Source organism: Bombina bombina, chromosome 1 (assembly GCF_027579735.1).
Source record: "Bombina bombina isolate aBomBom1 chromosome 1, aBomBom1.pri, whole genome shotgun sequence".
Taxonomy (NCBI): Eukaryota; Metazoa; Chordata; class Amphibia; order Anura; family Bombinatoridae; genus Bombina; species Bombina bombina.
In genome coordinates, this window is record NC_069499.1 from 1,554,773,122 (window position 1) to 1,554,786,979 (window position 13,858).

The 13,858-nt window shown below is 38.8% G+C and overlaps 1 protein-coding gene across 2 annotated transcripts in view; it reads right to left on the reverse strand.

Moving 5' to 3' along the window:
• Window positions 1-1,341: 1,341 nt before the first annotated feature.
• LOC128655660 ((E3-independent) E2 ubiquitin-conjugating enzyme) overlaps window positions 1,342-13,858 on the reverse strand; it is an 80,542-nt gene continuing 68,025 nt past the window's right edge. For both annotated transcript variants that reach the window (XM_053709254.1, XM_053709247.1), the window contains exons 11-15: window positions 8,233-8,926; window positions 6,457-6,593; window positions 6,006-6,209; window positions 4,692-4,749; window positions 1,342-4,565 (exon numbers count right to left, since the gene is read on the reverse strand). In XM_053709254.1, coding sequence (XP_053565229.1) covers window positions 3,865-4,565; window positions 4,692-4,749; window positions 6,006-6,209; window positions 6,457-6,593; window positions 8,233-8,926 — 1,794 coding nt within the window. In that variant the 3' untranslated portion in view covers window positions 1,342-3,864. The remainder of the gene's footprint in view (window positions 4,566-4,691; window positions 4,750-6,005; window positions 6,210-6,456; window positions 6,594-8,232; window positions 8,927-13,858) is intronic.

Below are 13,858 nucleotides of genomic sequence, written 5' to 3' on the forward strand. Positions count from 1 at the left end.
ACGTTTGTTGAGAAAGCTGTGGCATTGCCTGAACAGCATCATCCTGAGAAACATGAGGCTCAATAAGTTTATCTTTACATTTTAAAGTCTTTTGTAAACACGAGGAACAAAATTGCATAGGGAAAACAATTTGGGCCTCAAGAAACAATAAGCATTTATCCATAGGAGCAGTCAACTGATACATGTCCATGAGAAAAATAATGCCCAATTAATTGGAATAACCAGAAACTAAAATGACACTGCATCTTTAATCTTTTTTTTTTTTTTTTAACTTCCTCAGAAAAAGATCACAGAAAATTGATTAGTTTATTTGTTATCTTACAGATAAAACAGTACCTCTACACCTCAGATTGACTGAGGTGCCCTACTTGACCCTTTGATCTTAACATAGACCTCTCACCACCAAGAAAGAGCTGAATAAATGATCCGACATTCAGAAGCAGCTTAAAATGGCGACGCTCCGTTCAGGAACTAAGCCGGGTGAAAGGGCAGGGTCACGTGACCGGCAAAAATTTTTTTTTAAAAAATGCACAGTTGACAGAGCTAAATATAACGATCTTGCCCAAATAACGGTCCCAAAGTTTAAAAGTCTTATTTTTAATTCCTCAGACTAATTAAAACTTATATAGACAGCCTCAGGGGAAATATCCCAAAACGTATATGAAAATGAACCCCTTAGTCTCACACATATACCAAGTGCCTGCACACAGCCAATTATAAAATCCTTTCTAAAGGATTTATACGTCTTAATAAATACTGTAGTAAAACTTCTCAGTGCAAGTCTCCATTGACACCTAGAAGACAAAAGGCACTTACCTGCAGGAAGACAGCTCACAACCTGTGAAAGGACACATACTCCTCCTTACAGAGACCTGTAGAAAAAATAAAGAACAGAGTATCCAACTCTGGCTTTTTATAACTAGGGCAGCGATATGTTAGGAAGTTGTGAGGTGGTCCTTACTTTGTTTCCTAACTGCTTAAAAGCCACCACTATTCTACTGAAGACATTGACGTGGACTAAGCTAATCCCAAATCCTTGCTTGCAGGAAAAAGAACCCAAAAAAGGAATACATTTCTTCCGACATCAATTGTCACCTCCTCCATTGACAGAGGCAAAGACAATGACTGGGGATTATGGGGTAGCTTTGCCTCCTCCTGCTAGCCAGGAGTGATATTCCCACTAGTAATTGGAATGACGTTGTGGACTCTCCATATCTTAGGAAAGAAATATTCAACTAAAATATTTAAGATTAAAATCAGAGGATTTACAGCAGGAAAAGTGAAGATTGGTGTGGTGGTCAGTGGCTTACTGTTAGTTTTAAGTAACAAGTTTCATATAAATTGAGCAGAGACATAATTTTAATTTATCAAGCCTGCAAAATTGTTTAAACATTAAATTAGCAGAAAAAAAAATATATATATAAAAAAAAAAAATATATATAAATTCACATAGCACTATACACATTTCAAAAGCACCACAATTTTACAGCATTTTGGTTCAGAAAGATTCATTCCCAGCAGTTAAATACTGTACAAATCTGCCAGGCAATGACCATGTATATGGTTCATGCCTTGCTTTTAACCCCTTCTGCCCTGAGAAATTTCATGGAGATTAGCAAGGGTATAAGAAGAGGGAAATTAAGCACAAAATAACTACAGTTTTTCTAACTTCTGGAGCAGATAATGCACTTAAATAATTTGGTATAGGAGGGGGCAGGAGGGGAAATATTATCCATCAATATAATAACGTCCAGCTGCAGAGACATATCATCAGAATGTGCTGCAGAGGATTCTGTTACTTGCATAAAGGGAGTTTGGTGGTGGCAAGTTATTAATACCAAATATCTAATGATGTTCACATAGGAAAGTTAATTTTATTTTTTGTTTCCATGAAATTAACACAGGCCTGGATAGGTCGCAATATCAGGGGGAAAGGGGTTAAATATTTTTTTTCTTTAATAAATAAAAAGAGAAATCAGAGCATTTTATACATAGTTTAACCTCTTGAATGCCAAATCAATCACTCCATAACATCTGGTTCTCATAAGCATTTATAGTCACACAGCCTAGTCTAAAGGCCCACTCATGCGCTCATCTCTGCACCTTTTGTAAATAGTTTATTATGCATTATTTAAATATTACATACAGAAGAGATACAACAGGGATAGTAAGGGGGCAGGTCATAACCCTCCTCCTGTATTTATTTCACATTATTGATGAGGAGGAGGTGGGGATGGAAGTAAATTGTAAACATGCCTAAGTGTAAGGCAGCGTGTGGTGCGGTGATGGCAGGAAAGGGTTAAGTAACAAGGCTTGGATACATGTAGCCTTGAGGTCCTGCATCTGCATGGCAGTGTGTCGCCTATACACATTATACAGTCATGTACACAAGTATGTGTGTAAGGTTGCGTAAGGATGATGCAAGTGACGCGATAGGTTCTGCTTAAATCAATGCACTAATATTCAGGATATGAAGATGTACCACTGTACGCTGTCCCTTTATGTCAGTGTATTCACATAAAAATAAAGAGGTATAGCTGTCCACAGATCTGTAATCATTGTTGCCGATAGTAACCTGCATTTCACAGCACTCCTGGAAAAGAGACTGTTCTTTAACACAAGGACCTAAAAAACATAATTATAGCTAGTATGTGCCAAGGCTACGCTTATAAGCGGCTCATCCTTTTATGTGGAACACTTTCTTTTGAAAGCCCATATAAATTAACATGTCTGCAAAGTTCCGATTGAGACAAGGGTCAGATCTACTAAATTATGCTAAACTTCATTTAACGAGTGAGGGGTTAAAATTAGAGCCTATATGCTTTTTAAAAAGGGACATTCTAATGTAAAAATAAAATTGCTCTAATTAAATCACACTGAGTTTACTCACCAGCTTCAAAGCATGACACAGCTGGAAAGCCAATTAGGAATAGCATATGCACGTATCTACTAATCACAGAACTTTAGTGTGCTCTAACAAATGAAATAGTATGTTTTTATTAGAATGTCCATTTAAAGTGACAGTCCCCAGAATGAGCTTAAGATAACATTACGATAAACTGGTAGAAGGGTTTGGAGTTTACTAATTGGTGGTTCAGACATTTAGTATTTTTATTGGAGGCTTTTACATAGCTACACTATATTGCCTTTAACCACAAAAAAAGCCAAATAAACTGCTTTTAGTAATAAAATGAAAAACCTTTATGGTCGGGCCAAAAGCAGTGACTAAATCGTGAATTCAGGCTAAGTTAAATTTAATGCAGGTACTTAACAGACCTTAAACTGTTCCAATTTGTGTGTGGGTGGGGGGGTTTCCTTACAGAAACTGCCCAATTTAACAGTAGCTTGTAGTGATTACATATTTTGTTATCTTTTCTTGCACTTTGCGTTACAACTAAAGAAGCACTTCATGATCCGTTCCCCTGCATCATACTGTGACGCAGTATAACAGACTTGCAGTAAAGGTTAAAGGGAGTTGCTCTACAGAACATCGCAGACCCCTTTAATTGAAAAAGGTACACAGGAATTCCTAGATCACTAGGAAGGGCAATGCAAAGCAAAACACTCCATCCCATAGCAGCAAGGCACGCTCCAAACCAAGATATTAGGAGCCAGGAAACCAAAAGGGAATAGCACAATAGGGATTTGGGGGACATTTCAGCCCTGATTACTAACAGAATTACAATCTTGTTCTGTCTCATTATCTACCGAAGAGGCTAAGTTTTGCAGGTCCATTTGTACTAGACCCTATTTTGTCGGACCCTCCTGGCAGCTGAAAAGTTCAGGAGGTTTGTATAATATGCATGAGCTGGGGCAGATGGGTATGGAATGCAGCACATGCCCCAAGCTGCTCTTTTCTTGTCCTTACAATGGAAGTGATAGTTTCCCTTCACGGGGCTCCAAGATGCCAGCTTCTAGCAGTGAGGCCCTGTAATGCCGTAGTACACCATGCATGCTTTTTATAAAGCCTTTCGACAAAGGAAAAAGGGGGAAGCCAATGTCAGGGTAGCCCCTTTTGTCAGGCAGGAAGCTACGATAGCTCTTTCTGCGTTTCTTTGGTTTAACGCTGGGCTGTCCTCCCCCTACCGCTCCCCTGTGCTCCTCCACAGGGCTGCTTACAGCCATCATTCCCTTGCCTGTGCTCTCAGAGTCAGAGTATTGCTGGGTATCCCCAGGTGCCAGGGTTGAAGCACCACATCCTGAATCATCCAAGTCCTTAGAATCCAGAGTTGGATCCGGCGTGCAATCTGGCTCAGTGGGGCTGTAGGGTACAATGCATGGGTGGTCCTGGCCATTGGACAGCTCACCTCCCTTCTCTACTATCGAATTAGTCTCCAACCATGTTTCTATACGATGTACCAGACGCCAGCCATTAGCTTGGAAGTGTTCCCGGATCTCTTGTTCAAAGACCTCAACTGGCTTTCGCAGCAATTGTGTCATGGACTGAACTACACGGATCAATGCCATCTCATTGTAGCAGCGGCTATTCTCGTAGCCTTCCTGTAGGCCTCTGTCACTGTCGAAACCAGCTTCATTATAGTACGGTTCATTTACCAAAATCAGACCTGAGTAGGGGTGGAAAGAAGAGAATTTGATCAAGATAAAAGTGAACAACAACTGCACAATTCCAAACTGTGCAGCAGGTACCACTGAGAAAAGGGTAAAGTGATTGGGTCAAAAGTTAAACTAACCTTGAATAGAAATCAACACTTGGAGCAGACTGGACTTGCTGGTCCATCTTTCAGTGCCCTAAATGAGAAAAAAAATATTACATTAGATGAGGCCTCTGATTAAATATGCACTTACGATAACATATTACATTCTGGAACATGCACAAGTATCTAATTCTGAAACAAAGCACACATATGTGAATTTAGCACATATCAAGTGGAGTCCTCCTGTAGTCAGGTCAATTAATCCCATACACCTCCCACTATCAAAAAAAAACTCTCAACACTTAGTACTGTAGTGCTAAAGCTGCGGACATTGTTATTCACAAACCGCAGCCCTGCAGAACACAGCAATCTCATCCCAAGCTTCAGAGACCAATATAAAAAGGTCAATTTAAAATGCAGCCCTTATTAAGACTGGGATTTGTTTGGTCAGTATAAAATGAACCTGCTTTGGGTCTCTTGGTAAAGACAAAATGGGCAGTCTCATGACAGACGATCAGAGAAAGAGAGGCCAGTAGAGTAAATATTGCTTGCAAATGTATAATTTCTGAGTGATGAAGAAGTGGTTAAAAGGGCTCTTTCCACCTAAAGTTTTTAGTGGAGATTTCAATGAGTGACTATGTCTACACAAAACCAATGTTCACCAAAAGCTGCATGAGATTACCAAGGAGGATAACCACAACAATTTGAATGGCACAAGTCTAACAGTAACATTTACAATCAAGAGCACAAACCTCATTCCCCATTATAGAGATGCCATTCAATATGATAGGTGAAGCACCAGAAGTTAGTAGAGAAATTGCATTTTATTCTTACCAAGTTCTCCTCCTGTACAGTAAACTTGATAAACAACCTTGTGTGACAGAAAAGGGATCTAGGATCTAACATTGTGCTCACTTTTGCTGAGAATGATAATGGTTTTGCAAGAACTGGCACTGATTGGTTCATATGAAAGTTTGTAAAAAGCAAAGAGATAAGGGGCAGTCTGCAGTGGCTTAGACAAAGCTAATTAGAAGTACAAAGTATATGAATATAACAGTGTTGGTTATGCAAAACTGGGGAATGTTTAATAAAAAGAGATTATCTTTTTAAACAATAAAAAAAATCAAGCAGACTGTCCCTTTAATTTGAAGCTGCTGTACATTACTTGTTTGCTGTACATAATTAATTACTTTCATGATCTATTACTTTAGTACAATTATTCTGGACCATGTTAGAGATATTCCCAGTTGAGAAATATGGCTTTGTTAATAATGACTAACATTTGCCACAACATCACCAGCAACTGGCATCCAAGTAATAAGTGGCACTGAAGGCTGAATGGCATCTTACCTTGCCTATCCAGGTGCCCAGCAGGCTAACGCACACTTTGCCATTGTCATAGAGGTTGGGATTGAGCCTCCCGCTGCACTGGGACAAGTAACGGAAGAGAGGAGGCACCGCAGGGTAGATGTTAGGGAGCTGGATGTCAAAGAGGAACAGTCCATCTTCATAAGGAGTTCTTGTGGACCCTTTAATGAACGCAGAGAAGAGATCCTAAAAAATTGGAGAGGGGAGATAAAAGATGCCCCCTATTATAGATGACTTGCCGATGTGGTGCAGGAAAATGGCTACTTAAAAGCTTTGATTCAACATATCTGTTCAATGCATATTGAAAAAATAAAAATGAAATAGTGTACTAAATGAATATATTACAATACAACGATAGGATTATCATAAGTTTGTCATTAGTTTTGTTCACATCTACACAAGAGGCAGATAAAATATAGAAAATGGAAGTTACCATACGGTCTTCAAAAGTCTTCACCATGATCCCGTCGGGCAGGGATGTCGCTAGCAGGGCCATTTCCTTGCGCACAGTGCTGAAGAACTTTTTGGCCTCTGGCGGCTGGAACTCCAGCTTCTTGAAGGCATGGCTCTCTAAGTAAGAAAACGGAGAGGTCAGGAACCTTGACCATGGCTGCAGGAATATGAAAACCACCTACCCAGTGTTTACATTTCCCCAAATGTGTTAAAAAATCCAAAGCATAACGTATATCTGCCTTGGGCGAGTGTTTAAAGCTACTTTTATCACAAGCATGTATAAAATCATTTGTATGCTTTTATAGTACCGGTAATTTGTTTTCTTCTGTGCCCCAGATTCTTTAACTTATAAATAGTTAGGACCCCCCCAAGGTCAGTATTCATTTTGAAACCCCAAAGGGAATGTGCAAGTGGCTTGTATGTAGTGAAGTATACTGTAAGGTACTCTGGGTAAAGCTAAAAGAAGGCCGACTCTGCAAAGCTATTTCTGTAGGGCATGCAAAAATAGCGCAATCTCACTATTTTGAGCAAGATCGCGGCAGAAAGAAGCCCAGGACTGCAGCGACGTACAAGAGCACTGGATGGCAGCATTATTTCCTGTCATGTAGTGCTTCAGGCATGTGCATGCTACCTACCTAAGTATCTCTTCAACAAAGAATAACATGAGAATTAAATAAATTTGAAAATAGAAGTTGGAAACTTTTTTTAAAAATTGTATTCTCTATTTGAATTATGAAAGAAAAAATTTGGGTTTAATGTCCCTTTAAGCACTAGAGGCACTGTGCCAGTGTTAAAGGGACATAATACTCATATGCTAAATCAATTGAAACTGATGCAGTGTAACTGTAAAAAGCTGACAGGAAAATATCACCTGAGCATCTGTCAGTTTACCTCACAATTTCCTCAGCTCACCAGAGTAATCTCTGTGTAAAAAGTTATACTTCACCTGCTCCCAGCTGCAGGTAAAAAAAAAAAATGAAGACATGAACAGCAGCCAATCAGCATCAGCAGTGCTGAGGTCATGAACTCTTACTGTGATCTCATGAGATTTCATAGTAAGCTTCCTTTACCTGATTGGTGAAATAATATGAGAGTGCACGATGCTCATCCCTTCAGATGTCCCAGGACAGACACACTAAAATGCTGCTTAGAAATCCTTTACAATGGGAGGTGGCTACTGAGGAACTTTTGAGGTAAAATATCTTTCTTTTTTACATAGAGATGTTCAGGAGATATTTTCTAGTCAGCTTTTTACAGCTATGCTGCATCACTTTCAAGTGTTTAAACATTTGGGTATTATGGCCCTTTAATGTAATTCAAGTTAAGGAATTAAAAACTTTATAAATATTGAAAGCAAACAAATATCAAAGCAGGTTGTGAAGAGAGGGCTATGTAGATCTGGGGCTAACTGGACAAATCATTTCTTCAGAAGAGATTTGCCTGGCATTTTTGTCTTTTTGGGTGGGATCAATAGTAATATACTAGAGGAAAGATTTCTTATGTGAAAGGCATACGTGAGCTAGACAGTAGCATGAGTGGGTACCTACCATAGGGCAAGCTGTTTTCAACCCCAGCTGAGTGCTTCCCTTTACTAGTTGTGATCTCTAGATAAAGCAGACTTCGCAACAGAGGAGACAATCATCTCCTGCCATTTTAGATTTGCCTCCTTTAAGATGATTCAGGTACAATTCTTTTTATATTCCAGTATTTATAAAAATAAGAGAATAAAGATTAACAAAAGGACACACAGACTCACCGGGTGCGGAGTCCAACACAGAGAAAACTTCCCCTTTGGCGCTTGTGAAGATGACCCCAGGTTTGCCCCCGCTCTGCTGGCACAGCACAGGTGTATCACTTGGCCACTCAGATCGCGCTTGAGCTTGTGATTCTGCCTTATCCTCTCTCTCTGCTTCAGGAGCAGATTCCATCTTTTCTTCTTCAACAATGGCTACGTTATCCAGAGTTTTCTTCAAATTTTCCTGCAGCTTTTTGATGTCATCAAGGAACTTTTTCTCCCGTGTGAATTTCTCTGGTTCAACAGTAGGGGAGGTTGGTGAACCAGTAAGCAGCTGCTCAACTGTCATGTTCTTAAGACTTTCCAGTATCTTGATAGCTTCTTTTAGCTCCTTGAAGCTCTTTGCAATTCCTTCTTTCCCAGCCACTTTCTCTGCTAATCCTGGAAGGGACAAGACCACAGCTGCTGCCGCTGTGGCATTCTGCTCTGCCTCATCTTCGGCTGGTTTCTGCGCCTGTTCTGCTGTGGTCGACTCACTTTGTGCCGCTGAGGCTTCATCCACTGAGGACTTCAGGAGTTCATCCTCTGTTAAAGCATTGTCCGTCTCCCAGCTGTCACTGTCATCCTCCCACTCATCTGAGGATGCGCCACTGGAGCTGCTGTCCACAGAGTCATAAAATGATTCTTCTAGTTCTGATTCCACATTGTACAGATGCTGAATGTGAAGAGAACACATGAAAACATCTGAGCGTGGGTAGGTGTGAGGTGCAAGCAATGATATAAAGCCAGGGTTCACAAAGGAGGTAAAGATCACAACATACTGCAATAATGAACACTACAGTCAACATATCTAAAGAAAGAAAAAAAACGCACAACAAGTGGGAGAACACAACAGTATTAAAGTATATTACAGCTATAAAGAGACAACAAAATAAAAAAAGTGTATATAAAATACTTTTCTAAACCAATTTATTTAAAGGGACACTCAAGTCAAAATTAAACTTTCATGACTCAGAGAGAGCACACAATTTAAAAAATATATTAAAATTCACTTCCATTATCTAATTTTGCACAATTTATTTATATTCACCTTTGAGGCACCAGCTCCTACTGAGCATGTGCACAAGCACACAGGGTGTATGTATACTAGTCTGTGATTGGCTGTCACATGGTACAGAGGGCTGGCAAATGGGAGGGAAACAAATTGCCAGAAAAAATAAATCAGCGTTATTGAATAGTCTTTTTATAATGCACTTGTTAATTATGAAATTCTACTTTAATTTAGTGGTCCTTTAATAAGGGTAAAGAGATCTACGCCTTAAAGGGACATGAAACCCAAAAAATGTATTTCATGATTCAGATAGAGAATACAATTTTAAACAACTTTCCAATTTACTTTCATTATTTCATTTCCTTCCTTCTCTTGTTATCATTTGCTGAAATGTTTATCTAGACAAGCTCAGGAGCAGCAGAGAACCTAAATTCTAGCTGTTGATTGGTGGCTGCATATACATATTGAATGTGATTGGCTCACCCATGTGTTCAGTTAGAAACCATTAGTGCACTGCTGCTCCTTCAACACATGATACCAAGAGAATGAAGCAGATTAGATAATAGAAGTAAATTAGCCACCATAAAGTCAGATATTCTGAAAGCTCCTGATCAATATGCTTTTTGCATTACAGAGTCAAATCTACTGTTAATAATGAACGTTTTGTCCTGCTCCGTTACTTGATGAAATGTAGCCTCTCTTACCGTTTTTCTATTTGGCTTATTTGACTGGCAGGTCTTTCAGCCAATCAGAGCCCCAAGTATGCATAATAAGTATTCACAGCACGGTCCCGTGCTTGTAACACTGTCTGCAAGAAGAACTGCGCATGCGCAACTCACTACGCTATTTACGCAACAGAAACAGTGAGGCTGCTTACAATTAACAGTTGCGCAAAAAGCATATCAATATGCTAGTTAGGACAGGAGCTTTCAGAATATGTGACTTTAAGGTGGCAAATTTACCATCACTTTTATGATCAATAGCAGCTGTGTCAGTTCCCCAACACTATCTAAAACCATGGAGCAACTAATTGTTTATGTTGCATCATGAAGAAAATACAGTCTAATAGCGAACCTTGGCACTCCAGATGTTTCAGAACTACATTTCCCATAATGCTTAGGCACTATGATGTCAAGTATCGTGGGAAATGTAGTTCTGAAACATCTGGAGAGCCAAGTTTCGCCATCATTGCACTATTATATATATATATATATATATATATATATATATATATATATATATATATATATATATATATATATATATATATATATATATATATATATATATATATATATATATATATATATATATATATATATATATATATAATGAATAAAGAAAGGCACTCTCCGTATTAATCACCAAACTTTTACTTAGGTGAACGTTTTTGGTGTTGCCACCGTCCTCAGACCTTACACAGCAAAAAGTGAACAAACAATTTATGTGAATTACCTGGTGCTGATCCTGCTAGTGCGTGTGGCGTCTCCTCTGCGCAACTGCGCATGCGCAAGAGACTTTACAGAGGCCCTAGAGGGTCAAAAAGTTAACAAGTGCAAAACATAAGTTAAAACGTACAAAAACCTCAACTTCCCCAGCGTATAATGTCATATTAAAAAATAGCAGAGTATTGTATGTATGTTGTATAGACCTGCATAGTGGTCTGTGTTTGTCACATTATTCTCACATAGTTTTTACCTTGTAATTATGTGATACGCATCATTGTGTCAGTGTGCTTGCCGCTACTGCAGCAGAGATCAATGCTAGATACGGACCCACAGGATCAATTCCTTAACACTTATACCGGTCCAGATATAGCCAAAAATTGGCACATATCTCTCAAATATATTGCTCATATATTTTACTCATATATTTCACTCATGTATACTATTCAAGTGGAGTCCCACTAAAGAGAGTTTACACTTGGTCGCCTAGCAAGCAAATTTATAACAAAATTCAAAACAATATTTTAAACAAATGGGGACAAATCCGGAATCGCCAGTTTAGTGGGTACTGCAACCATAAGGCTTAGTATATACTGACAGTGACATCCCTGCTATTATTGGCTTGATAATGTAGTGACCCTTTGCAAAAAAACCAGATGTATAAAAACCAGATGTGTAAAAACTAATTAGAGATAGTACATACCATATCGAATCTCAAATGTAAAGACTTCCTGTCTCATATTGATCAACGATATCATTCAGCCTATCTTTAGCTGCTAATGAGCATACTCACATCAAAATAGAACCAACCACTAAAATAATATACAAATATACACAGATATATGTACACGGATATATGTACACACATAGAAATAGGCCATAATTATCCAATAATATTAGTATTCAAATTTATATTCATATTTGTATAGTATTGCAACTACCCATTTAGGATTGTAGAGTAGCCAAGGATAACAACATACAGTACTAAATATGACAGTGTGATACCGTCACTGTGGAGCAGTCTAATCAACAACAAACCATATCAAGCCTCAGCCTATCCTTAATTGTTCATAAGAACTCGACCTATGAATCCAATGTGTATATCAACAGACCATGAACCTCCATAGTTGTAAGTAGAATCTAGAATAGAGCCAGTAATAAGTAAAAAGTAATAAGTAAACCCAACCGGCTTAAAAAGCCAGTGTCTCACAGTGTGAGCAAAAAACCATATTGGATAACATTATGTCCGGTGTGCCATAGATGGATAATTATGTATGTGACAAATATCAGATATTAAGCATACCCAATCCTTTGAACAACCATTATAGGAAACATTGCATATCCAGATTAACATTCAGTCCCTTAGGAACCAACGTATCCAATGTGAAGATCCATCTGCTTTCTCTCTGCAGTAACAGCCTACCCCTATCACGTCCTCTGGAGAGTGGCGGAATGTGATCTATAATGATGAATCTTAAATCAGTGTTTTTGTGTTGTGCCTGAAGGAAGTGTCTGGCAACCGGCTGATCCGATTTACCGCTACTGAGGGCTGCCCTGATGGCTGACCTGTGATTAGCCATCCTAGTGCGGGCATCATCCTGTGTCTTACCGACATAGAATTTGCCACAGGGGCTTCAGATGTAGTGGATGCACCACATGCAGTGGGATGACCCAGAGCAAATTTTTCACACATCCTTGGACTAATAAAAGATTTGATATTAGGCATAGGGTCACATGCACCGCAAATTACATTGTGTACATGATACATTGCCCCTGTGGCAAATTCTATGTCGGTAAGACACAGGATGATGCCCGCACTAGGATGGCTAATCACAGGTCAGCCATCAGGGCAGCCCTCAGTAGCGGTAAATCGGATCAGCCGGTTGCCAGACACTTCCTTCAGGTACAACACAAAAACACTGATTTAAGATTCATCATTATAGATCACATTCCGCCACTCTCCAGAGGAGGTGATAGGGGTAGGCTGCTACTGCAGAGAGAAAGCAGATGGATCTTCACATTGGATACGTTGGTTCCTAAGGGACTAAATGTTAATCTGGATATGCAATGTTTGCTATAATGGTAGTTCAAAGGATTGGGTATGCTTAATATCTGATATTTGTCACATACATAATTATCCATCTATGGCACACCGGACATAATGTTATCCAATATGTTTTTTTGCTCACACTGTGAGACACTGGCTTTTTAAGCTGGTTGGGTTTACTTTTAACTTATTACTTTTTACTTATTACTGGCTCTATTCTAGATTCTAATTACGACTATGGAGGTTCATGGTCTGTTGATATACACATTGGATTCATAGGTCGAGTTCTTATGAACAATTAAGGATAGGCTGAGGCTTGATATGGTTTGTTGTTGATTAGACTGCTCCACAGTGACAGTATCACTCTGTCATATTTAGTACTGTATGTTGTTATCCTTGGCTACTCTACAATCCTAAATGGGTAGTTGCAATACTATACAAATATGAATATAAATTTGAATACTAATATTATTGGATAATTATGGCCTATTTCTATGTGTGTACATATATCCGTGTACATATATCTGTGTATATTTGTATATTATTTTAGTGGTTGGTTCTATTTTGATGTGAGTATGCTCATTAGCAGCTAAAGATAGGCTGAATGATATCGTTGATCAATATGGGACAGGAAGTCTTTACATTTGAGATTCGATATGGTATGTACTATCTCTAATTAGTTTTTACACATCTGGTTTTTATACATCTGGTTTTTTTGCAAAGGGTCACTACATTATCAAGCCAATAATAGCAGGGATGTCACTGTCAGTATATACTAAGCCTTATGGTTGCAGTACCCACTAAACTGGCGATTCCGGATTTGTCCCCATTAGTTTAAAATATTGTTTTGAATTTTGTTATAAATTTGCTTGCTAGGCGACCAAGTGTAAACTCTCTTTAGTGGGACTCCACTTGAATAGTATACATGAGTGAAATATAAGAGTAAAATATATGAGCAATATATTTGAGAGATATATGTGCCAATTTTTGGCTATATCTGGACCGGTATAAGTGTTAAGGGATTGATCCTGTGGGTCCGTATCTAGCATTGATCTCTGCTGCAGTAGCGGCAAGCACACTGACACAATGATGCGTATCACATAA